Source organism: Agelaius phoeniceus, chromosome Z, assembly GCF_051311805.1.
Source record: "Agelaius phoeniceus isolate bAgePho1 chromosome Z, bAgePho1.hap1, whole genome shotgun sequence".
NCBI lineage: Eukaryota > Metazoa > Chordata > Aves > Passeriformes > Icteridae > Agelaius > Agelaius phoeniceus.
In genome coordinates, this window is record NC_135303.1 from 52,549,760 (window position 1) to 52,577,733 (window position 27,974).

The 27,974-nt window shown below is 36.6% G+C and overlaps 1 protein-coding gene across 3 annotated transcripts in view; it reads right to left on the reverse strand.

Annotated features, from left to right (window-relative positions):
- Nucleotides 1-2,437: 2,437 nt before the first annotated feature.
- SYK (spleen associated tyrosine kinase) overlaps nt 2,438-27,974 on the reverse strand; it is a 48,181-nt gene continuing 22,644 nt past the window's right edge. For 2 of the 3 annotated variants that reach the window (XM_054652026.2, XM_077172226.1), the window contains exons 4-14: nt 21,881-22,019; nt 20,391-20,472; nt 19,265-19,311; nt 14,930-14,998; nt 10,864-10,954; nt 10,022-10,199; nt 8,663-8,872; nt 8,036-8,225; nt 6,576-6,716; nt 6,258-6,370; nt 2,438-4,698 (exon numbers count right to left, since the gene is read on the reverse strand). In XM_054652026.2, coding sequence (XP_054508001.1) covers nt 4,626-4,698; nt 6,258-6,370; nt 6,576-6,716; nt 8,036-8,225; nt 8,663-8,872; nt 10,022-10,199; nt 10,864-10,954; nt 14,930-14,998; nt 19,265-19,311; nt 20,391-20,472; nt 21,881-22,019 — 1,333 coding nt within the window. In that variant the 3' untranslated portion in view covers nt 2,438-4,625. The remainder of the gene's footprint in view (nt 4,699-6,257; nt 6,371-6,575; nt 6,717-8,035; nt 8,226-8,662; nt 8,873-10,021; nt 10,200-10,863; nt 10,955-14,929; nt 14,999-19,264; nt 19,312-20,390; nt 20,473-21,880; nt 22,020-27,974) is intronic. The other variant, XM_077172227.1, reaches the window with a different exon arrangement.

Below are 27,974 nucleotides of genomic sequence, written 5' to 3' on the forward strand. Positions count from 1 at the left end.
AAGAGACAGCTATTAAAGTTCTCTGCTACATGTTCTGCTGCTCAGTCATGCAATTATAGTCTTGTTGCTGAAACTGGCACAATTTCTCTTTATTAAAGCAGGAAGTAGGAAGAACAGATGTTGATGTTAATGCAGCCACTGGCAGGTGACAATAGAACAGGACAATTTCATTGAATGGTTCTTTGCAAAATTTTTTCTCTTTTTCTGTCACTGCAGAAATGTGTTGCATTTCTAACATGGCAGAGGCACAGGGAGCCTGGCACTCAGCTGACTGAACGTCTGACACGTGGAGTGTGCTGCAGGGGCAGTGTAGCTGCAGGTGCAGGGCAGTGGCATTCCCCCACAAGCACTTTGATACAGTTAAGCCAGACCTAACAGTTTCTCGGTGACATTTTAAGGCACTTGCAGCAGTGGATAGACAAGAGGAGTTAATCATCTCCGCACACTTACACTGGACTGGTCATCCAGGGGCTATTTACATTTGAAGTAATGAATTTTAATGGACAGTAGTGTAATGCTTTCCCCAGCTGCCTTGTTTTCTCTCTTCTCTGGTTATCAAGAAATGCACACACGTCCATTGCCTCAGGGAAGCAGTCATTATACTCCATGCAGAGTTAATTACATGCCAAGGAACCCAGTGGGTCTTTGTCTCAATTATTACATACGTGACAGAAAATAATAAAATACCTACTTGGACATAGATGCACAGTGCTAGCTTGGCTTCAGAGAACTCTGAGTGACTGGAGGACTGTTCTCAGGATTTGCCTTACATCTCTCTGACTGTTTTTTTTAACAGGAATCTATTTTTTTTTTCTCTTTTTCTGCATGCCTTACAGTCTTCAAGTCTTCTTGAGTCTGTCCTCACTAAACTTAGGGCTGGTAATTACAACTGCTTGCTTAATGCTTCCCTATGTTATTCAATCCATATGTCACCCTCACTCCCTTCTAGGCACATGTGGGGCGTAGTCTGCGTGCAATCCCTCATTGCTGTGATCATTTAAAAGACAAGGGGACACTGAGTCTCAGAAGTCTTGGTTAATCATCCACAGCTGACTATTCACCATATAAATAAATGATGATTCGTCTTCACACGCAGCATTGCTTCACAGCAAGGAGCACAGAGAGTGTGTCCTCTGTAACATGCAGGCACAACAGCAGCCAGGGCAGAGTAGAGGGTGCCAGAAATGGCCAGACAAGTGCTTCACTGCAACTGTGTTCAGGCATTGCCACCTCCTGGCAGGACTTTGGTGAGGACACCCCGTTGCCTTGGTGCATGACCTGGCTGTGCAGGCCAGGCTGCTTGCAGATGGGTTCTTTGGCAAACTGGCAGGGCTGACTGTGCTGATTTAAGGGGTGAAAATTATGGGTTCCTCACTGTCTGATTAAAAGCCCCCTTTTTGCACAGTGTTAGAAGCAAGGACAGGCTAGATCAGGGCTTTTAGGATGTTTGGGTGTGTCTTTATGAAAAAGGCCACATGCTTCCCATACTTCAAAATCATACTCCATAATTTTGTAAATTTGAGCCCTAACTAAATATGTAAATACAGAGTTTTCCTCCAGTGAAAAGCCCTCTTAGCATGTTATCACCTAGTCCTCCTTTTCCACCAGCCTCCCTAACTGCATGCTGCAGTTTTCTACCCCTTAACTCTGTCCTGACAATCATCTGTAGGCCTACACCACCAAGTGGCATTTCTGAGACAAGTCAATCTAAAAACAGACAACCAGATCCAGACAGCCAAAAGAGAAAAAGTCCCTTCATGTCAGTTGATGGTGCAGCCCTACAAGTGGGAAGATGCAGCAAATAGGCCAGATTTGCTATACAGGAAAACATCCACAGAAGAACAGTCAGTCAGACACTGACTGACTTATCCAAAGGCAAATAGCTGCTTGAAGAGTTGTCTACCTTTCCGCCTTTCTTGTTTATTGTTCAAATTCACATTCACACTCATCTAGCCTTAGCTTTCCAGAAAACCTGAGCACGCAAAAAAGCAAAATGAAACACTAAGAGGTTGCTGTTATTATTTTAGAATATCTAGAACAGCTGTCTGCATCTGAGGGAGGCCCCATGTCATATAATGTGACTTAAATCTTGCATAGCTGACATCTGTAAGGCAGAAATTCTTAGCTAGCTGATACAGTGCATTGACTCCTGGAATTCTCTAACCTTACAGATTCAGCACAGAATTGTTGTAAATCACTTTGAAAATACTTAGATGCAATAACAATATGCATATTTTGGGAATTTCCTGCTATTCCTGAATTGCTCTGAAAGCAGCCCAAGCTTCAGTGGCCTTATCTGTCCTGGTGGGTACTTTTCACTGTCAGCAGGTAAACCTCAGTCTTCCACAACAATCTCGATAACTCAGTACATATACAGCACAGCATCAGGATTTTTTACAAAGCATGTAATTATGAAAGGATTCTTGTTAAAACAGCATATTTTATAAAGTATCTTTAATTAAAATGTTAAAACCAAATCTATTTATTTCACAATACTTTATATTCTCATTGTAAACTTTAATTATGTAATAATGAAGTTAAAAATAATCAAGTAACTCCAGAAAGTGATGTTGACATTCACTCAGAAGAGAAGAAATAATCCTCCATGTTTGTTGTATCAGACATCACTTTTAAAGAGAGAGAAAAAGACAGAGATGAATATATCCCTCATTCTAGAAAATTGAGTATTGTCACTCACTGGTTCATAGAGATTTGTGCAATTTTTTTATAGCTAATATCCCCATAACTGTACTAATTGCACATGTAGTTCTCTGCAACATAACTAAAGTGACAAAACACCTATGTATATGGGTAACTTCTACAGAAGCTGGTCTTGTAGAAAAATGTATCTTAAAAACAAAACAAAATTAAATCATCTTCAAAGCAAGTCATGTTTGGTCACATTGAAACACAGTCTATTACACTCAGTATCTTCCAGTAGCTTGTGGTGCCTTGCACTGGACAGCCAAGACTAAACTACTAAAAGGCACCAGATATTATTTAACAAACAGGCTATAAACTTAGTAAAAATAAAAAAAAAAAATACCAGTAGCTTCTATATTTGTTTATCGTCCCGTCTTTTATGAAAATGATTTCACCCTTTCTCAGTTTAATTGCTCACACAATTTAATTACTAGAGAAAAAAAATACCACTGCCTCTCTAAGAATACTCTGTTCACACAAAAATTAATCACGTATATACTAACCAGCCATATGCAATAAATATATCTAACTCTAAATCTTATTCTTTATATTCTTCTAAAATCTCTATATCAAGCAAACAAAATGTAAGTAGATTCCTGAGATATATGCAAATGACAATAAAATAGCTGCTTGTAAGTAATAAGTGATAGAAATGTCTCTATTGATAATATTTAAAATGAGGTTGAGCAAGCAAAGCATAAGGGTAAAAACTGAATCAGAAATTGATTTCATTATTTGTTATTACTCTACTATACTTCCAATTTAATGGAGATGCACACTACATTACAGAAGACTGGTAAGACAAATGCCTTTTCCTGAGATGCCTTTTCCTGAGATTTGTCCCACAGGACAAATACTAAGATTTTGGAGCTGGTAATCTTGTTGTCCATATGCCCATTGTAAAATATTTCAACTAGATCTGAAATTTAAATCTAGAGGGAGTAAGGTGTCATGAAATTCTCACATGCTTTCTAAAGAAAGGCTTGAAGAAAAGATAGAAATTATTGCTATTCAAAGCACAACACAAGGAGCTATGGTATACCCAAATAGATACATAGAAAAAGTATCTCTGGAGAAGGATGGAAGAGCCCAGAGAAAGGTAAGTGCTGCTCCATCACAGGTGTATTTTCAGGAATGCAGTGTTGGAGTTTATGTTAAAATATAGAATCATCTTAGGTGCTGGTATGTTTTCTTCCAAGATGAGATCAAGCCTCTGAGTTCACTAGGAAAAAATAACTCCCTGAGGAACAGCTGGGCTGAAGAACAAAAGAAGAGATGAGGAACAAAAGAAAATGGTCACATTTAAAGGATGTGACAATGTTAGAAAGTCAGAACTCCCAATTCCCCTCTGCTTATTTTACTACTAGGAATAATGTGATTTGGTTTAAAGGGGCTTGGTGATAAAATCAAGCACACTGTCAGTCAAAGCGTCTGACACACTTGCATAGCCAATTTGCTTCATAGTGAGAAATGTTTATGCTATTCTTCCTTGAGGAAAGGGAAGGCTGGAACAACTAAATACATTTAAAGGATAATAATGTTGATGAAAAGAATTTAAATTCCAATTTGCATTCCTATATAGGAGAGGAAGAGGGCTCAAAGTCGTTAAATAGGTTTTACAAGACTGCAAAATATAATGCAAATAAAGCTGTAAATAAAGTAAAATTGAATGTAGCAAAAGTACAAGCATCTTATATAACATCCTTGCTGCGCACTTTGAGACAGTTACCCTTCCAAAACTCTTTTGGGGCTGGATTTTGTGTAGAAGGCAAGAAAAGGCAACCTTACGGATGCAAGGCTCAGCTCTGAGCTTTGCAGGTTGAAAACGGAAGTACAAAAATTGAGGTTGCTTGGTTTTGGAAAATGTGCTGCTTCTCAGAGGGTGCTGGCTGGCGATGAGGAAGCTGCTGCTCTCCACGCTGTTAGTGGGAAATGTCGTAATAGTAGTTACGTAACCTCATCTCCACTGCAACAAATCCTGGTCGGTCGTCAACGCTGTGGGAAGATGACAAGTGTCACTGTGCAGGAAGGACAGAGCTGTCAAGGTTCATGGGCCTTACACCCCTCGAGACTCTACCTCAGTGACAGCTCACTTAAAGATGCTCACAGTATATTAAGGCTACAAAAATGACACTACAAAATTAATACCAAGTGACAAATACTACTACAGAGCTCCTACAGAGCATCCCATTTACTATCATGCCTGTTTGTGGTTGATGAAGGCACTAGAAGAAAGAAATGGTAAATCAGCTCCATTTAATTTTCTACTTAATTTACTTTAGTAATAATCTGGAGAAAAGAATATTTGCTGTGCAATATCTGCCTTATAATGGGTAGTACCATCACACAGAGTGGTTAGAAGCACTGAGAGGAGCCTATCCACACATCATATGACTGTACCATCTTTCTTATATATCTGCAATTGTTTCTTTATTTGGAGAACACAATTAAACTGACAACAAGCCCTTACAATTTTACATTACATATTGAGATAGTTACTCTGCCTGACCTGAATCTTCTTTTTTAAATTTATTTTCTTTCTAATAATAAAGATATTTTAGTACAAAAACAAAATCAGTATGCTTTATGATATGTTTCTTACTAAAAACAAAACCTGATCCCTTTCACTGTAGACCTGCTGTAGCATTCCTGGAGTCAAACCAAAAGGTAGGAATTACTTTTTGGTTGCATGTTCTTTTTAGAGTACTATGTTTAATAAAGCTAACATGAAGCAAGATACCTAAAATGAAGTACCACAGCTCCTTAACATAGAACTTTTGGACAAACCTATTCTCCTGATGATGACCTGGAAGAATAAGTGATACTAGAGTAATTTTGGGTGCCTTCTACAGTTAAAAGTAACTTCAGAAAGCAGAATAGTTTGAAACAATAAATCATGAAAGAGTTTTAATATATTTTTGCAATATACTAATTTAAAAAATCAGGTAGGCTTTATTTTTTTTTCTGTATTTCATAGTTCTAATTTCTAAATTGTTATGAACAGAAAAAACGTTTCTGATATATCAGAAAAGATGGTTTGCCTCTCACTGATAAGAAGTCAGTGTGGGATCCAATTTGAAGATATTCCATTATTAGAGAATAGATAAACAGCTCAAAAAAATTAAATATTGAGGAATAGAACAAACATTTTGGCAATATGACTTTGAAATTTCAGTAAAGCTAAAGCCTTGGAGATTAAAATTAAATGAACCCCAATTCAAAATGAAACAAAAATATTTGCATACTTTCAAACATTCTTTTCAAAATGCATTAGACTGACATCTTTGTGTACTTATTTTTTATGATACCCTGTATTTTGTATATAACTGTTCTGGCAAACTCTGTTCTACAAAATTAGCTTTTTGTAGTACACTCTGTAACTCAGATAATTTTCACCTGAAAGTGCAATTGACTTCTGAGCTTGGAGTGCGGTTGTAAGCTAAACTCCAGGTGAAAAGATGCATTTTGAAGTAACCCCTACTCACCCCTTTTCTAGCTATTAATCATGTATATCAAAATGTACTTCTATCAAAAGAGCATCCCAGCACACTCACTTGTATGTCCAACACAATTTCATTAGACTATAGACTTCTGTTGGGCAGACTTCAGGACGTTCCATTCGTTCTCCTCTTTCAATCATCTGTGCAACTTCTCCACCTTTCATTCCCTAGAACAGGGTGACCAGAACAGTCATCCAAGGTCCAAATTATTACAGCACACATGACAGCATAAATCAAACACAGGACTGGAACTGATTTTGGGCTATCCTTTGACTCACTTCTTGCAGCAAGTCCCTTTAGTTAGGAAAAAATATTGGTTCAAATTTGCTCTGAATTTTTAAAGAAAAAACATGACCAAATAAAAACACTCACCTTATATGGTTTTTGTCCATAAGAGAAAGCTTCCCACATTAAAACCCCAAAGCTCCAGACATCACTTTTGCTAGAAAATTTGTAGAAATTCATGCATTCTGGAGCATACCATTTGACTGGCCATTTTCCATGACTTTGTGCCTAAAATATGTCATAACAGAAAGGAAAAAAAAGCAGACTAGATTAACTGATAAGCAGTAAACAACATCTGAATGCACATAATTAACATTAACTTAGATCTACACACATTTGTACTAAGTACCATAACATTTCTGATGCAGTTAGCATTAGAGAAAATGGGTAGCAGCTTCTTTGAAAGTGTTACAAAATTGTTCTAATCTTCCACTTTCAAAACAATGTATTGAAATGAAATCCATGGTAAAAATAGTGCAGCTAAATGACTTTGAGTCATGCTTTTAGTGGCATTTAATTTAAAGTTGCTCTTTAGAATAATTTTTTTCCATTTGGATCTCACAAAGGCTAAGAGACATGTCCAGATGGTTGAAGAGGTTGCTCTATTTCAAAGCACAGTGACTTGTGGCAAACTGCAGTTTACCTAAATTATGCCATAATACTGCTTTATGAACATTCAAGTGTCAAGCTATACCAGCACAGTGCTACATCTAGTGACAGGGCCCTACTGCATCCTGTGGAGTTGTAAAAAAAATGGACTTTGACATTAATTCTCGAGGCCCTGAGACTGGGATTGAGAAGCTAGGCTAGGCTAGTGGCAGAGATTTAAGAGGCCTTTTCTGGCAGCAGTGACTACTGTTCCTACACAGGAAGGTCTTCACAAGGGAGCATGGGCTTGCTTCTCCTCTGCAGTGCTTCAGGGCTTGGGCTATTAGTTTCAAAGAGCTGATAAAAGGGAATAAGCAGAAGGAAGAAGTAATTTGAATTGCAAGACTGTATATCAGGAAAACAAATATACACATGGTAACAGCCTTTGTCTCCCACCTTTTACCTTATTAAATGTTGCAATTATTTTAATCACTTGAGGAGTACTGAGGTCCAAAGAATTTAAAACCAAGATAAACAAATTTTGCTTAGGTTAATTTATTATTTAACAATGGTATTCTTTCAAAAGCCTCCCCTAATTCTGTTCTATAAGACAGTGTATTAGTGGTAGCGTACATTTTACTTGGACATAATGGGAACTGTTTTGCAACGAACACATTTCCCCCCATTTATATAAGGTAGTATCTAATTTCCACAATAACTTTCAATCTTCTAATGACAAGGTTATCAAGAGGAAATGAAAGTAGACAAGTGAAAGGAAGGACAAGCTTTTTCTTCTCTACGTCTTAATGTTGATCACAAAATTTTAATTTGGTAATCTAATATCAGGTTTTAAAATAATGAGTGATACATAATATTTCTCATTTTCAACTGCATTTCAACTGAAAATATCCTTATTAAGCTATGATACTACACAGTTTTCATGTTGTGCTCAGACTTACCTTGTAATAATTTTCATCAGCACTAAGAGCTTTAGAAAGTCCAAAGTCACTAATTTTGGCATAATGTTGGGTGACTAAGAGCACATTTCTTGCAGCCAGATCCCTATGAACAAAATTATTCTCCTCCAGATATTTCATCCCCATGGAAACCTGATGCACCAGCTCTGTTATATTCTTCTCTGTGACATGTCTGAAATCACAATTGAATTTTAAAGAGGTCAGTAGTTCATTTTCATGACTTTTCATGGAGTTCAGATACAAATCTTTACTCCAAACTTGTCCACATTACACTGGGAACCTGATTCATTTCCATTTATCTAAGCTTCAATTTGAAAAGGCAATCTAAGCTCTCGTCCTGGGCAAGATGACATGTGATCACATTAATAGAGGAGAAGTTGGATATATGAAGGAGATATGGAGAAGAAGGATATATGAAAAGTCCTTCATTTATTCAAAATACTCTATTTTGGCAGAAATATTTGACAGTTTGGAGACACGTTCCAGTGAAGAATAACTACAATCATTAATTATTACATTAACAACATATCAATTTTAATTGTCCTTAAAGAAAAAAATAAAAGAAAGGAACTTTTCCATGCCTATGGAATGGAATCAAAGTTTACATACCTATTTTTTTGCAAAAATTTGTTCAATGGCCCAAGTTCAGCCATTTCCATTACTAACATCCAGGCCTCAGCTTCACATATACCTATCATTCGGACAATATATGGGTTATCCAGTTGCTGCATTACATTCGCTTCTCTCAGTAACTCATCCTTTATGGCTGGATCATTACTCTCATTCTTCAGAATCTTTACAGCGACAGGCTTGGCACCCCTGCAAAAGAGAATCCAGTTCTGAGACTAGCTGCTGAAAAATCTGTGCACTAATGCACACAATCTTCATCAGATATTTCCATTCACATGGTACAAATTGTGACAAAAGAAAGAATTGACACTCAGAGGAGAAAAATCCAGCCATAACAGGAACATCTCTCTATCAAATGCTCAGAAGACAGCTAAGCAAAAAGAACCTGAGAAAATTACAGATTGTCATAACAATACCTAAAGAAGCCTGAAAAAAAAACACTGGACAAATTTTTTTTTGTCCACTCTGGTAAGATGGCATAAAGCTTTTCTGGCAAGAAAAGCTATAAAGAGTTTTCTAAGCACTGGGGTGTTTTGGGGGGAACATGCATCACTGCCAGTTGCCAAGGCAAGGTTTTGAAACCCTGAGAATCTAAGCCTACTTCTGCAACCTTCCATTCATACAGCAAACTGACAGAGTGACTGATGAGATCAACATAGCTCAAGTGTGAAACACGATTAAAATATACACAAGCTGAGATCAGAGCCCTTCAAATTCCTACATCCTATATTAGAAAAATAGAAATCCTTTCTGCGTCTGAAAACCTCAGTTAAAGAAATGCCTCCAACTTCAAGAGATGAGAGTGTGTACAAAACCAGTCCATGCACATAAACAGCATACTGATAACATTTTACTATGAAAATGCATGAAGAGTCAAGTACAAACAGGGTCTGTTCCTACTGACATGATGTGCTGGAAAATGTTACATGTTCTGTCTTCTTGAAAATCATCATTCCAGCTTCAGGAAACTGGTATTTATCACACTTCAGGCAAAACTCTCTTTGCTATAGGTAAACTGTCCATGGCACTATCCAGGTTTTCTGACAGAGATGTTGTGCAGATGGGAAATTCTGTGCATCATTAGTAGTTCTGCAAACTATGGAGCAAGACAGTGGGACTCCTACTCTACTATCCCCATCAGGAAAGAAAATAGTCATAAACAGTACTTTCCTATTTTACAACTCAAATGAGTGCGTAAGTGTACATACAAAGAGAGAAACTGGTGAATATTAACTGAAATTAGTTACAGTGTGTCACTCCAAATGACACGCTACTCCAAAAAGTAAATGCTAGAACTTTTACATATTGGATTCCATGAAAATAGAAGACAACACTCACTTTTTCATCTTATAGAACCCTTTCTTTACAGTACCAAAGTTGCCAGAGCCAAGTTCACCTTCCTCCAAAGTCAACAACTTCCTGTCGAGAGTGACATTTTTTGGTTTAATTTCATCTGGATCGGCATATGGACTTTCATAGACTTCAGTATCCATGGGTAAGGCCTCTCTCTGATCACCTGCAGTTCAAACAATGAAAAAGTTAGACATGATTTCAGACATTTTTGCTGCCACAGCTAATATATTCATTTTTTCTACGTTGAAGACCATCAGTGTGTATGACTTGCAAAGGCATTATAAAGAAACCATATGCTGTCCATCTATATGCATTTTAGGGCAGACCAAAAGACAGAGGTGTCCCCCTGGTGACATGCTGCAGTTACTGAACATTTGTGCAGGGTGAAACCAGGAGGTTACTTGATAAAAGGAAGGCTAAAGGTTGGCCCTTCTCCTTGGTACTCCCCATGAGTTACCTCACACAGTTCTTCACTCAGAATGCTGCCTTATATGTACTTCATTCTCAGGCACCTAACTTTAACTGCATTACGCTTGGCACTGCGGATGCAACAGGGCACAATTCTTTTTGTGACATGAGATGATATAGTTTTTAGAGTCCAGGAAATAATACTCCACTTTGAAATGGAAAAAGGGATTTCTACTAAATGATTTTTGTTATACATTGTGACAGCTGGTATCTTCAGCTACCTGGCTTCAGTTATGATAGTGGCTATACCAATACATAACAGAATGTGAAATATATGCAAGAAAAAATAAATAAGGATTGAGAAAGAGCTCTGTCATGAGGAAGAAAATTGCATTAATGACATATATTACTCTGCCTACCTCTTTCTGCTCCTGTAAGACCTCTGATCCTTTGCAGCACATATGGATTAAAAGGTGCTTCTTCTGGTGGGTGGCCAATAGTTGACTGAAGCTGTAGCACACAAATAAAGTTTTTCTCTTTAACAATAAATAGGTAAGTTAAAAGCACCTTTTCCCCCCTGCTAAGAATTTTGGCATAATGTTTGCAAGAGACACATAGGTGAGAATCAGAAAGAAAGGGATCCAAAAGAGGTTATTTCATTCCGAAGGTTATTGTTAGGGCAGGCCAAAAGCACAGAAAGATATTACAAATATTTCAGAACATTAGATAAGAGAGAACTAACTGTAGTGGGTCATGCACAAATCTTATTCTGCAGTTATTAAATTTACATGCTCTTTTCAAATTTGCCACGTAACACAAGCAGTCAGAAGGATTTCTCTTTAATCTGTCCTTCCTCCTTCTTCAAGTTATCTCTCCCCCTATCTGGGCCACAGAGAAATTGCTAGCACAAATTAAAACAAAAAACAATTTCCTGTTTCTCTTGTGGATATTACGGAGGAGCTCTATTTTAAAGAAGTGGAAGCAACTGTAGTAAAAAGTTACTACTTTCATAGGCTTCTGTAACATCAGGGACAAACATCATGGACCAGATACTAGGGGTACAGCCTGTTTGTCTGCTCTGAGGAGGGACAAGATTATTTAATTAAGCATCTGGTTCAAATACAATTCTTCTGCCCTTATTCTTGACAGAGAAATAATATGGTGTACACAAACCATCTCACCCATTGTGTCTTCTGAAGCTCCTTGCCTGGCATAATAAAGTATAGATGAGAGAAACTCTACTGATCTGGTCACTTCTGTTTGTGAGCTCTTGGGAACATGCAATTACAGAATCTATTTCTGGACGTTAGTTTTTTCTCAAGCAAAGAGAAACAAAGCTCTATGGAAGCTGTCCCTGACCGTGGCAAAAGGATTGTAATGAAATAACCTTTAAGGTCCTTTCCAACACAAACCATTCTATGATTCTGTGAAGCTTCCCATAGTGAACTATTAGATGCAGTAGAAGTTTTATCATTTGGAAACAGCATTTCGTAGGGAAAACACCTGACCTGGGAACTACAGATGTTGAAATCATAATTAAGTTATCTGCCCAACTGGATGAAATAGAAAAGGTTTCACTACACAGATTTTACTGCGATTCATGTGTAGGAATCCAGTTTTCAGCAATATTCTGGCCTAGCAGGATGAGCACATTGACATCAGGCACAGCAAGGGCAGTATTTCTGACTTGGAACAGTGTGAAAAGGCCATTTGCTGTCAAGGCAAGCCACAAAACCCCAAGACAGTTCTGGGATATGTCAAGGAACAAACTGATTGATCTACCATTCTCAAGGCAAATGAAGGTGTAAACCAAGATCCTTAGCTCTAGTTTTGTTTTTCTAGACTGATTCACCCTGACAAAACCTGTGTCACTCTATTTCACACAGGCAATTCACTAACCCCCAACCCCCATTAAGACTGGAAGTCAACTGGCATACTTTGAACTGGCCAAATGTAATTAATGTACACCAAATTTTTCACACCTCAAGAATCCTTTCACCAGTGGAGAATTGCTGGTAAAAACATAGCTCTGGCCAAGACATAGCTGAGTCCTCAAACTAGACATGTGAGATATGACTGCTCTTTGCAATTCAAGAACAACAACAACAACAAAAATCCAAAAGGATTGAATACTCTTGCTCTGCATAAAACCAAAAAAGTACATCACTTCCATGCTTGCAAATAAAGCTCTGCAGCTGTGAACTGAAAATCACACAGTGACACCAGATATATCAAAGTGGGTTTTCTTTCTCAGAGAGCTGCTCATGTTTAAGAAGAATCATAGTGCCTTATTTATCATTACTTAGTTTGGTTAATACATATAGAATTATTTCCAATTGTTGCAGATTGATTAAATAACAGTAATGCCTTTTATGTTAATATTCCTACTTTACTTTTTATTTAACTATCATTTAAATGCAGAGTCCTTTCTGCCCTACCCTTTTAAAACAGTGAGTATAATTCTGCAGATCTTTTTTGGACAAAAGGATCTTTGTCTTAATACATGTAAGGTAGAGGATAACTGATTACTTCTTGTATTCTTACAAGAAACAGAGAACGGGCAAGATCACCAAGGATTTATTCAACCAATAAAAAGGAGTACAAGAAAACAGTCCTCTAGAGGAGCCTTTTGAAAATGTGACATATGAATGAAATGGCTCCAACAACTCTAAACCTGACTTTTACAGTGATGATTATAGTTTTATAGTAAATAGCACTGTACGATTCTCATGAAGGCAAGTTGTACAGCAAGTGCAATATTCTTTCAGGGAAATAACTATGATTTGAAAAAATGCATAAAGTAATCTTATTTTATTAAAATCTAATAGCTAAATACCGCATGACAAACATTCAGTAGCCATGAGAGGAGCTTTGCCTACTCCATCAATTGCCACTAGGTGGCAGGATTTCACTTAAATTGTCCAAATTGCCAACTTTACACGAATAAAACAGACTGAAAAATTTTCAACTGCATCTGAAAATGTAATACAAATAGTGCATTTGTAAAATTGAAAAAAGAAATTCCCAAAAGTGAATACATATAACATAACAACATAACAAATAAAATAAATATGTTTTTTCTGGTTTACTGTCTGAAAGCTTTTGACATAGTAGAAGTAATTGTGTAATTAACCAGGTCTAAAGTAAACTGTGCTTATTTGGGTTAATGGTTAAAATCTTTCAACAGTTCACAGCAAAACTTTTGTATAGAGTCTAAAATCTGGCAGTATGATGTGGGTCTGAGTATTCCAGGTATAGTACACGTAAATGGCAATCGAATCGGGTTTCTGAAATTATTTTTCTGAATGGTTTTACTCTGCCAATATGCTTCAGTAGAGACTGTGTATGTTTTCCAGAAGGCAGGAAATAGGTATTTGACAGCAGAAAGTGACCAGAGCAAGACACAGGTTTTACCAGGTTAACAGACAGCAGTGTGACCAAACATATGTCTACAGAGTTCAGACCTGACACCCGTTTTTCTGAATCAACCCAAAATGTGTGACAGTTTTGCATTGTATTTCAGATGGTTGAGAGCAGATCGTAAGACTGTGTCTGTATTCATATATAACAAACACATTGAAAAAGAGGTATGGGTCCTGTAGGGATACACAGCTGACAACAGCTGTTGGCACTTCAGCATAAAAGTGAACCGAAGCTGTAGGAAAACAATATTTGTTATTTATCAGGATTATCAAATACAGTATATGTAAAACAGAGCTTCTCACTCTGAACAGTAGCATACCTCTAGGGCTTTTCATGCCTGCTCATTTTTGTTGAAGAGCAAGTGGAAATAAATCAATAAACATACAGACTCATGGACCGAACAGGGGCATACATATTCTCAGCATGCAAACAAACTCATAGCTACATGCTTCAGAACTACATCAATTACTGGACAGCACCATTTTCTGGCCCATGCAAAAGCATTTTCACTAGGACAGGGCAGGGCTCCCCTTGGCTCCTTGGCATCTGGCCAATTTTCCCATTCTGCTTGGTCTTGTGGCATCTTATGCTTGCCTAAATGTAAGTGAATGCATAAGAAGATCTGTGCACATTGGTTATGTAAGTATGTATGTTGTTGTTTTTATTGTTCCCTAAATGTGTTCAGTAATAACATAATTGTGTAAGCAAGACAATTTTCTGATTAGAAAGGAAAGTAGAAATATAATTTTGTTATAACTGAGTGGTTTTGAAAAATATTTTATCACATTTCATTTGCAGAAATATTGCGATCTGCATTATTTTGGTATGCCAGAAATAAAAACAAAAAAGAGTCCCTCTATTTTTAAAACTCCTTCAAACCCATTGCTTCAGTTATAACATCAAGCCCATAATTATGGAGATGATTAGGATAGATAGAGAAAACTGACAAAATCTTAACAATCTAATTGTTAGTAGACAAGACAGCAAGCGAAAAGAGGGGGAGAAGAGAGTGAAATTAGTAATTTAACTCAGTCAAAAACCTAAAAAAAGTATATGAGGCACCTTTTTGCTGCCAGCCTTTGGGAAGGTGTACGATTTGAGTCTTGAGATAATTCCACCTCCTGCCCAACTCTAGAAACCACAATGTCAAAGAGGAACAGTAAATGTGTCATGAAAATAGCTAAAGGTTTTTCACAGAACAAAAACACTCTAAAAGAACAAAACACTCTAAAAGAACAAAACACTCTAAAAGAACAAAACTCCCAAACTTTCTGTTGCTTCTGCCTTCAAGTACACACATATGATGCATCAGAAAAACGCAGTACAGGAAATCTTAGTATTAAATTTTATTTCATCTATATTACTGTCAAACCATCCTGAACCTGTAGACATACCATAAAGCAGTTTTTAAATTCAAATGCACTGCCCTTTGTCCAGATCTTTATTTATGGAGTACATTGTATGTTTCTCCTGCCTCTGTCACTGAACTTTAGTCCCCCTCCCCCAGCCCCCAAACATATTTAGAAATGAGTTGATAACTTTCATGTCTGGAAATACCTCCTAATTGTAATGTATCTAACATATCAAGCAAAATTTGAAGCACACCTTGGTCAAAAAGCAAACACTGTGGTTATTGAAGCAGAAAGCATGCTAGGTAATATTAATTCCAAACAAAAAGGAACAGGCTTTACATTTTACACACACACTTATGTTCTGTATAAAGATACCTTTGAAAGATACGCAAATATATTTTACAAGAACACATTAACTTAATTAAATGTGACAAATTAGCATTTTTAGGGGTCACTGAGAGATCATACATGACGATTAAAAACTGAGATGGAGCACTTACTGTTCAAACATTTAGTCTGATGCCAAAGCTAAAACAACAATCTGAGCCACATTTTCAGTCACTTTAAACAGCCTCTGAACTTAGATACTCAGAACTTTTTAACAGCCCATTTGGACTTCTTATTTTCTGAAAAGGTACCTTTTTTAATTGCTAGGGTTGGTATATTCCCTAGTTTTCTTTTAAAATAAAATTTCTGATTTCACATTAAAAAGGTGTCTTTTGTTTCAAGACACTAAGGACAGCCATGTAGTCCCTGAGATGCTACTGGAAGAACAGAAACCTTTTTGATGCTTGACATTCTTCATAGCTGTGATACATAAAAATTCCGTATACTGCATATTCAAAAAGGTTACTGTGTCAGCTATTTTCTTTTACTTCATGAAATTTTCTTTCCATATTGGGAATAAATTAAACCTGAAGTACTACTTAGTTGCAGTTTGAAAGTAGATAAATTCTCTAAGAGGTCAAGTGCTCTGTTGCACAAGCTGAGCATGGTTCTCATTATACTTTTTCAACGAGAGTATCTCCCAGCACTTGGGAAAGCAATCACCTAGTTACGATGATACTGCTTAACTCACATATTTGTATTAGACCTACAAATGTATGTTTAGATGAATACCTCATCAAGCACAGCAACTAGTTAGTTACGCTGTACTCATAAAGTTTAGGTCTATTATTACCACCTAAAAGACTGTGACTAAACAAAATACTGAGAAAGGTTTAAGAGGAGAATTTGGGAAATGGCCAGAATTTGGCAGTTTCACTATAATGTCATCAGCTTGAGAACTGAAATAAAGACTCAAAGGCTCCTCTGCTGGTTTAAATATATATTGAGATGAAATTGATTGCAAAGAGAAAGAAGTAATTTACAAAATGTAAGGGGTCAAATCACCTTAAATCTAGCCATGGAGCCTCATGTGAAAGGCAAGAAACATCTCAGTCCATGCATGTTCTGGGAGAACCAAGAACAAGCAACTCTCCATATTCTGCATGGAAAATTACCTTCAATACAGACATTTAGCATAAAGTCCCTTCTTTTGCAGAGGAAGCATGTTAGTATGACTAAGAAGGAGATGTCCATGTTACATTAAATATAAGCATTTTTTTACTCCAAATTTGCCCATGGAACAATAGCAAATATTAGACAAATCTGATGTAGATTTATGTCCCTGGTGTAAATTTTACTCCAAGATCTTTTTTTTATAACCAACAGTATACAGATAATAATTGGACAATTTGCGCATCATCCAGCAGTTGCTTCTACATTTCATGCACCTTCTTAAATTCAACTTCAGATTTGGGCACTCTATTCCACTAAGGCTTTGGAATAGCATCACTGTATTTTAGGCTGCAATATATGTATATATAAATATATATATAAATGAAAAAGATATTGAAAAATTGGTCTGCATGGGAGCACCAGTATTAGACTGTTGCTTAGAACTGGCCATTATGTTTTGTTCCTCTACTTTCTCTCCTTTGCTTCTTTATTATAATCAATCCTTTCTCACAAGTCATGATCATCCCTGTTGTCTTGCTCTGAATTATCTCCTCCTGGAAAACATTCTTCCATGCAATACCAAAAACAGGTGAAAGTCTCTCAGTTGAGACCTTGCCAGAGTCGAACAAGCTGGAAACACATTGATGTTTCCCTTTCCTCTACCAGCATGGTGGCTGCTCATTCTTGTTCCCATCCTGATTCATCACAGGCATAACATCCTCTGAAAAGCTGTGTCTGCCCGCTCTTCTGTGATTTATATCTGACTATTAAAAGTGCAATATCTTGTACTACTTTTTTCTGAGCCTCACCCTTTTTATTTTTTACAGGACATTTCCCTAATTCATCACAATTATTTTGATACCCAATTCAAAAATTCACTATTGCAATTTACATATTTCAGCAATGATTTTCATAGATAAAAAACCCAATGCAGTATACTAAAAATGTTAGAAACTCCAAAATCTTAATTATCATGGTGTAAATAATATGAAGATAGATGGCACATCTTCCACATAAGATTCTGTTTGTATTTGGTGATTGTATTCCTTCTCTTCAAGCTGGCATAATTTTTGGTTTTGTGTAATCTGAATAATTGTATTTCAGGCATATAAAAAGTCTTCATGAGTCACTGCTTTTACACACAAATATTAATTTGTGAGAAAAATTAAGTGAAATTTCTGAGCTCCATAAGCAGTATTAGTTATTTAAAATTTTCCATTTTCTATGTTTATAGGACAAGAAAGTAATTTAGCAGGCTCATTTTTAAAAAGTCCCAAAGAAAACACAAAACTCAGATTTCAATTTTAAGAAATTCAAAATATCAAATATATTGAAAATTAAAACAATGTTTCAGTACACTCTTTGCAAAATATGCACTTTCACTTAGCTTTGGTGACTTTCTTTTTAGCTGTCATGAAAAGTCTTAAGCAGCAGCAGTTAGATTTACACTTATATTGTGAATTTTTTCTGTGTATATTATGAAATACACAGTATTACCACACTAAATATGTTTGCCCTATCTCTACAACTGCATGTATACCAGATGATACACACGTGGTCTTGTGTGCTTAAACTTCATGGACATCCTTGTAAATGGCACAGATCCAAACCTCAAGGCTGTATTTTCATATTTAATTTTTTCTAATTAAAAATATTATTAATAATAAAGAAGAAATAAATTTTAAAATATTTCTAATTTAAAAGGGACTGATTTTGGTAGCTTAATTTCCAATTCTTTATAAAGGCACCTGATGTTCAGAAGTGAAGGTATGAGAGTGGTTGTTCACAGGCCTGCCAGGAGTCAATTGTATTGAAATGGAGGTAATTGCTTATTTGAATAAATTTCTTTTCTGTAATATGGGACTGCATCAAAATAATGATCTAAATGATTAAGTTATGCAGGGGAATGACTAAAATTAACTCCCTATTTCAGATGAAATCAACTACCTTGAACAAGACAGTGTTACGTGATTCTGTGGATGTATCACACCTCAGATGGCTTCTGTAGTCAATGGACTTTGAGAACTTGGGCAATTTAGTAACAGTTGGACTTGCTCACTCTTCATGGAGTGGATGAAAGAATCACCCCTAAAGCAGTGCATAAGAAATGAAACCCTTGTGCAAAGTCTGATGTTAACTGCACAGACCAAATATGAAAATAAACTGAACTTCCATTTCTGCTTCAGTCAGCAGATTCTCAAAGTGAACAGCATAAGCAATGTCGTATCTCTCCTCCTAGTGTTGCTGATACAACATTATAGAATATGACCATCAATGAGGCATCTTGCCTATGTAAAATACTGTTTTATCACATGCATGATATGTGTAAAAGAGATTCACAAAATTAAATTATGATTAGCACATCCAAAACACTGATGAAAGCAATACCATGATAGAATGTTGTTTCTTTTCAAATCACTGTTTATAACCCAAGAAAAAAAAACTCACAGATGAAATAATACCCAAGAATTAGGATTCCCAGAACAGTATGTGACTGTAATCCTCCTCAAATGAATGCTATTGCTATACCACCATGTTCACTTACCTTAGGAAGTGTTCCAGAAGAAGAATGAGTATTAAAACCAAGATTATCTGCAAAAGAATCAAACGTAAAATGATACTGAGCAAGGTGAAAAATTTGTGTAAGAACATAGAATTTTACAGAAGGGACCAACTGTGAAGTTTTTAGATCCCATTACAGCGTTTCTCTTGGACCATCTTCTTTGCTTTTGTCTCTTATATGCAGCAGACTCTGGTACTTTTGGCCACAGAGACAAAAGTAAGTGCAGAGCCTAAATGATTCAAAGGAGAATGAAAATAATGGTGGAAAAAAGCATGTAGTGATTCAAATGAATGGAAAATGTAAAAACTTCAGGGTTGGACTTGATGATCTTAGTGTCTTTTCTAACCTAAATGGTTCTATGATTATATTTTATTATTCTATAATCCTCTCACCATAGCACTGGCATCCAGTTAGAATGACAGAAGGTGGCCTTACAGAGAGAAAACCAGTTCTGGAAGAGCACAAGTTGGACATAGATCAGTCAGATCCATTTCTTTTCACTTTTCAGTCAGGGAAAGAGGGAGGTCAATGTCTCTTCAGTGTGATATGACATTAAAGAAGAAACAGGATAAAAACCAACACTGTCACCCAACACCGACACTTTCTCCCACTTCTTCTCCTCCTTTCCCACAAGTTATCAAGGAATGGCTCTCTGACCCCATTTTCAGTGTTGGGTGCAGCCAGTGCCTTGTTCTGCCCGGCTCCCCCCAACACAGGAACTCACCTGCTGGGCACATGACTCACTGCACCCATGATGAATTCCTGCAGCAGCACTGCTGCTGTGCCTGCTTCAGCTTGGAGTAAGGACCACTGGAGCAGTGCTGGGAAGAGCACTTTGTTCATGTCTGTGGTCTAAGTAACACACACAACCACTCTGAGCAGCAAAGCACACTGCTGATCTAACAATAATTTAGACCCAGCAGTAATTTCACTTGGTAGCCCTAAGCTACAGGATATTACCCCCATCATGCACAGTCTGGCAGATATTACCTCATTTGAAAATGTGGAAAATCTGCACCCACCTATATGGGAAGTGGAAAAAATTCACACACATTTATCATAATTATCATGTCTTTTAACACATATAAAAATAATAGGAATAACTCACCATTTTCTGAGCCATGTTGTGGACAAGGAATGGTAAGAACCCTTAATAATCCATCTGGTTTGTATGAGTAATGTTCAACTAACTAGCAGAATGAGAGGGGAGGGAAAAAAAAGAAATAATGAGAGAAAAAGTTAAGAAAATATGAGGGTGGTATTAAATATATTAATTAAATATACTGTCTCTTTAGAAAAGTGTGCATATTTACAATAGCTGATCTATATTACAACAAATGACCTTGGAATACCACAAATCTTTACTGCACATGTTATTTGCTTTATTTCTATTTAGCAGGGGTGCATGTTTCTGAAGTAACCTTGTGAATAAATGTACAATGTGATGGGTCAGTATTTCCCCCCAGTTCTGCTATTAGACAGCTTTGTAACTCTGACCAAATAACTTATTTTTATGTCTCTGAGTTCCCACTCCTCCTTTTTTTTTTTTTTTTTTTTTAAATTTTTGGGGATAATTACAGTGCAAGGATTGCCTTAATATGCAATGCTTTCTCTGGACCTCAGAATTGCAATGGGATGTGCACAGTTAATAAATGTAGCACCAGTAGTTGTGACCATTTGTGCTCCTGGATTGTCCTCCCCACATCATCTTTTACAGGTTTGTTACTGATATTTTCCCTTTGGGTATAAAGGAGAAGGTCTGTGAGTATAAGAGTTGCAGGCATGTTCACAGTTCACAAAAACTGTAAGATAGTAGAGCTGCTTTTTAATCTCTAGTGACATCAGGAAAGAAATACAAAAACCCTAAGAATTAATATATGCAAGCAAAGATTCATATTTTAGATCTGTGACTCACTTAACTCATTTTAATAGATTTTTAAGCAGGAGGACATAAGAGATTTCTGCAGGGATTTCAATTCCCTTAGTATTTTCAATTTACACAGTAATTTCACCAGTATTCAGTTTTAGTATCAACTATGGCATAGTCAGCTATGGACTTCTTCATTGTTTAATCTTTACCAGGATCCAGACATATTAGGGTGGTAAGCCTCAGCAAGCCATGCTTTACCAGACTTGAAGGTAGAGAATTTCAAAGCTAAAGACTGCATTATGTGTGCAACACTTAAACCATCCTCTTTTTGCTTGCTAGAATTCTGTTGTTGCTGTCATAAATGACATTAGCAAAAGACTAAACCAAGCATATCCACTATTGAAAATGGTTACTTGCAAATGTGAATGGATTGTTATTCTAGAGAATGTTCACCTAATAATATAATTAATAAAAATCACAGCCAGGCTGCAATATCACATTTAAAAATTATTAAACTCTCTACACTCACACAGCTTTCTATATCAACATATATTTTCTTCATATACAGAAACCACACAATGTTGGAAACATTTGACAAATAACCTGCCAAAACATGTTGGTTTTAGCCAAAGACTATTGTCACAGGGCAAAATAAAACAACGTTGGTCAGTTGGTCAGTTATATAGAAATGCGATGACAGATATCCACGTGACATAAATTTAACAGACCTGCCACAAGGTGTCAAATCTTTTTCCATCTGGTATGGAGAGTTTTCCTGTCTTATCTCTGTCAATACGATAGTGCAGTACTTTTCCATCATTCAGTAGGCACAGGGCATAGGAACCATTGCTATCCCTTTCTCGGATACTGTAGAAATAAGAAAGACTTTAAGGATTTACCAGGAATGAACATTCTTTTCTATTTACCCTTTCCTTAAAGCTTCTGAATTAAAACCAAAACAAAATCAGCACTGCAACCTCTGAAAACATTTTGTTAAGCTTTTCATTTATTTCTTAGTGTAATTAACTTTCAGGTTAATTGACTAAAGTTTCTCTTTTTTTTTCTTCCAAAAAGGCAACAGATGAAAACAAAAAATCAATTATGTAAGGCACTGTAAGGCAGCTACAGAACACTGTACACTGCATAAAGCACTCTTGGGGCAAATATGCATTTAAAAGGTTTTGCAGTACTGGCTCGCCTCTCTTGTATCTTTTATTTTGAAATGAAGAGATGACAGTAAGAATCGAAGATAAAATATTAAAAGAAAGTAATGTGAAAAGGCAAAATTTTTGTGTTTGAAATAGCTTGCTGTGTGGCTGGGAATTTAAAGAAAATAATGTATTTCTGTAATCATTAATTCTTATTATTTCAGGAAAGACATTAATGTTTTGTTGCAGATTTTACATAAAATTCATATGAAACTTAACATGGTATTGAAGTGTACATATCTCATCTAAACTTCATCACGGAGAGACTGCCAAATGTAATATAAAAACTTTGTCTAAAATTCATAGGTAGGATGATCTCCTCCTTCCAGGAGACCTATGAGTGCCCTCTGAGATGCCTATAAAGCATGACAGAGTTGTTATGTGTGTACTCGGGGCTAGCTGACACTGAGACCAGCATATTCTTACTACTGGATGCAGAATAGATGGGAGTCTGTTACTACCTCCAACATAGCTGGTGCAACATTTCTGAGTTTGGAAAGAAGGCTTTTTCTTTCAGTCAGGCTTCCATGCTGACTGACAGCTGACAATGTGACAGCAATAGAGTTAGAATAAAACTGACTGGTTTTTTCCTTTTTTTAATGAAAAGCTTAGATTCTGGAGCACTAAAACATTTCTTGTTCTGGTGTACACAGAAATCTACTTTCTCTCCCTTGAATTTTTGAGCAGCCTTGAAAAGAATTATAGCAGTAAATACTCACTAAGGTGTTAAGAATCTTTGCTGGTGCAACACTGGTACTTCCTGTTATATCTCAGGAGATGCAGAGGCAAGTATTAAAGTATTCTCGTCAGCTGACTCTCTCAAGGTTGAAGTAAAAGTGTATTTTGCCTGAATTACTTATGTAGCTTTTTCCTTCAAACAGAATGATTCTTGTTGCCTAAGATGTGAATAGGACACTGGCTAAAAGAAAAGGGAAGTAGGGTCAGTTTTTTTTTTCCTGACACCAAAGTAACTTGTGTAAGTCTCTAAAGCAAATTGAAACACATTGTGGTTTCTTCATGGCATATAGGTGTTTTCTCAGCATGCTGATTTCCTGCACTGACTGACCAGTGAAAAGCAACAGGCTCTGCTACAATGAAGAGTGACTTTTACTTAGTCTTCCTCTGACCTGCTCAAAGCAAATAAAGCTTAGAAAAATATTTTCAGAATAGAGGGCATTGTTTCTAAAACACAAACAAATGGCATTTCATTGTAATCAGGCTTCTGTTGAGAATAGCACAAATAAGATTTTAAAAATGCAATGGATTGTTTCTCAGTAACAAATATCCTTCATGTTTCACAGGAAGAAATGGAGGCTCCAATACAATTCAGTTCTACTGAAACTGGTTCTCATTTCGAAGACTTGTTACTCTCAGGAGAGGCACTGCAAACATTTCTTGAGAGCACAGGCACCCATGGGAGGGGAGAGCCCTGATTTCTGAAGACTATGGCACAGACCCAAAAAGCTCTTTCACTCTTCAGTGCAGGACTGGGGGTGGAGTTCAGGTTTATAGGGTTGTAATTGCATTTCAGAGGTTTTCCTTCCCCTAACCAAACAGCTACACAACTCTGGAGCCACCTGTAGCTTACAGCCATGTTAACTTCTGTCAGACAGCTCCATCACTGCACATCCTGAAAACACCTCCATTCCAACACATGGTCAGGGTCCATGGGACCCTTTCTCCCTTAGGGTTATGGAGCAGGTGGGTTTTAAACGGTAGTCAGTCAACTCCAGCACAACCTAGATCCCTACAAAAGATAAAATCAAGAGGTACACAACCTGGATCCCCACAAAATATGAAACCAGAAGATACTACGATTTTTCTAAATACGTCTGAAAGGCAGAAGTGTCAAGTGCATTGAATTGACAGCTTAAGTCTTAGTTTTGGCAAACTGAACCCTTACTGTGTGACATGGATTGCCCCAAGCCACATTTCACAATTTCACTTTGGTTTTGCAGACTGTGATAATAGCTGTCTAGATTAGGCTAAGCCTCCAGAACTGCAGCTGGGTAACAGTATCCCGTTCTATGTCAACAGCTGCTGTAAAAAATAGAATAAAAGGCAAATGCTATTCAAACTTAAAGGTTGTAACCTGAAACCTCATGGAACGGACAGAAAAGTTTCACATCTTGATGGTACTGCCTGCATTACCCAGGGCCTTCACTTCAGATCTGGGAGCTCTCCTCATATATGGAACTTTCCTTGTATGGAAAGTAACAAATTCCGGAATGTTAATTAAAAAAAAAAATCAAAATTCCAAATGCACTCTCTGCTTTAAAGGGCTCTGAAATGAAACACAATATTAACTGTTCTTCAATAAAAACTGCTAAATAAAAAGGCCTTCATTGAAAAATTTTGGCAAGGATGGAAGCCAGCAGTGAGGTATCACCTCGTCTTCCATTTCATGCTATTGCAGAGAATTGCAAATGTCCAGAAAGAAAAACATAAAGACAATAAACACCTGTAAATAAACAAGTGTTGTTTCATCCACTGAATTCATCAGAACTATGAACAACTTCACTGAGAACAGATTTGAGTACATAGCCGCAAAGCTATATTAGATAAGTGCCAAGGTATCTAGATTTTTTTGTGACATACATTTTTAAAACAGCAGAATAAGGAATGTAGAAATTAAAACTGTTACCTGATGCAATGCAGAGAATATTTAGGTATTGATTTTATACTTCATGCAATGTGTGTTTGAGTATTTTTTGTGGTTTTGGGAATGCAACCTAGACAGCAACCAATAACAATTTGGAGTATTATTACATTCCGTGTAAATAGCTATCCATTCTTTCCTTTGGTATTTTCATTTCGAAGCAAAAAGAACAATGTCCCAATTTTTTCTGTTTCTATCTGAAAACCCAAATGATCCCTCTCTTTCTGAAGAAAAATATCCCTGAGGGTCAAAGAAATAAATTGCTACCACAATATGCCTCATTGACCGTGTAAAAAAACAGAATTCACAGCATTCTGCAGTGGAGAATTATGAAGAAAATAAACAAGCAAAATGCTTGCTTTAGGAATGGTGTGAAATTATTCTTGCTTCTGAATCCAAAGGCATACTAAAGTTTATTCTTGGCATTGCTTTGCCTTCTCAGCAATTACAGCTTTGTTGATGCCAGAGATATTGACATTCCCCACTGCTGATGGAGCTCCAGCCATTCCCTGTTTGTCTTGCTCTCTCTCTCCATGGCCATCTCTCTGGTAATGCTATTATCAACATGGGTACTCATTATCACTTCAAAGATCTGCTGCACATTGCATATGTTCCAAGTTTGCGGGTAATAAGAAATGAACTTGGCGCCATCTGTAAAAGAATTACATAAAGGGCAAAGTGGATTGACTGCTGTCTTCATTTGCATCATTTCTTCTCCCCTGTTCGCTAACACATTCAAAGCTGTTTCAGAAATGTCAGAACGCTACAGAATTTAGGAGATATCTCAGCTTCACACTATTGCTATCTACAATGGATCCTAAAAATTCATCTCCTGGTGAGTCTGCTGCACAGTTACAAAATAATTTTGTGAGGATTGCATCAAATTAGTTTATTTAGTTGACTTCACCATGGCAGCAAAATACATCATGCTCCACGAAACCCCTAATAAACAGCTCTGCAGTAAAACTGCACCTGAAATAGGAGACCTTAGTACAGCTGTCTCAGCTAGGTCACAGCTTTTCTTCATACCTTAGACCCACTCTGCGGCTGAAGCACCCAGGGCAGAACCTGTCTTGAGAGGCCACAGCTCTGCTGCGGTGGTCTGCAAGTGGCACCCAACATGTACCTAACTGAAGATCAGTAAAGAGCTCTCCCAAAGAGTCATGCGCATCATCCAGGCTGCTGTGGAGAGGAAGACAGCACCTCCAGAAACACAGTTCAATGTCTGTGTATTATCATTTATCTTGAAAAGCTTTTATGGTCTTTTATAGCTCGTCTAAGCCTAGCAACTCCTTGGCACTTTCAAGAGGAATTTCATCATTAATTAATGTCCCTGAATGAGGGTCACATTTAATAGGATTGTTTTCATCTTCTATGATGTCAACAATGTCCAGTCCCTTTTATAGATAGAAAGTTAATACTGATAGAATTATCTTAAGAATTCTCTATATGGTCAGAAAAATGACCTAGCTCAGTATGCAGTCTGGTAGCAGCAAACTCCTAGAAGAAGGCAGCAATATTAGTGTAAATATATACTGATACATATCCCAGAAACAAAAATCTTTAGTCAGACAAAAGACAATAAAACTGTTACAGACAACTGCACTTCAAACCTTATTATTTTGAAATGTTGTTACTAGTACTAAGTATTGTGACACATAAGAGACAGTTTAGTTTCTAGTTGTCATGGAATGCCATGATATGGCATATTACTGTGGCTCATTATAATAGTCTAAATCAGATTTGTCCTCTTTAATATTCTCATTACTTACTGAGGACACTCATATGACACCAAAATAGTTGTCTACTTTCGTTTTACACAATTGTTCATATTTTATGTGAACTACATACAGCCATGAATACAGGTAAAAAATTTATATAGACTAAACTGCTAATTTGCAATGCCTTCACTCACAATTTCCCTAATACTGAATTTTTAAGTTTACCAGTATTTCTGAATATTCTTTATTCTCCTCCAACTCCATAACTCCTGGTTTTGAACGCATATGCAAGATCAGATGCTTGTATAACTTATGTGTTCATTACTGATTGCAAGATATGCCAACCCGTGCCACATACCAGAGGCCTTTCTTATGTGAAACTGCAGAGGAAACTAACTCTTCTGCTGTTTGCTTTAAGTGAAGTTATAATTTATTTTTCAACTCTTCCACATATGCATGCATGAACTCACATAGATATGAACAATATTATAAATATTTAATGATACATTATTAATAAAATACTATTGCAATATTAATAAAAGTATTATCAATATTAACAGTTTAATCTATGATCAATGTTCCCTGCCAGACAAAATGTAATAAACCCCAGAAGTTTGGTCAAGAACCATCACCCAATATAGAATGTAAAAGTGTTAGTGTAGTTAAGTGTGGATTCAGACATAAAGTTCTCTATTTTCAGTTTCTTTTCAGATAATTTTAGAAATATTTTACTGCTGTTCCACTGCTATTTTTTTCCCCCCAAAGTTTGTGCCTAGAGTGGCAATCTTACATAAACATTCTTCACAGAAGAGGTAGAAAATACTTCCCATTTCATGTCATGGTTTCTGTGTTTGGTTTTGAAAACAAACTCTAGCATCCACATACATACTTTACTGACTTTTAAGCCATGAAAAAAACTTTTAATAGATCTTTGAAAACTCCTGGTAAAACATCCACATTTAGCTCAGAATTTTTCCTTGGATGCATTGTAATGTTATTTTTATGGCGCTACTCATGATATTTTGAACTGCAGTCAGGAATCTTTTCTACTATTTAAATATTTAAACCATTAAAAATAATTATAGATTTGATAATCTTGCATAGCAATGCTAAAGAAATCTACATGTTAGTTGTATTATTACACAGACTGCTGTATTGGATTTTGCTTTAAGGTAGGTATGTCAGATGGATAGCAAATTTCTAGTGTAATGAAGTTTTGGAGACTCTTGTTAAA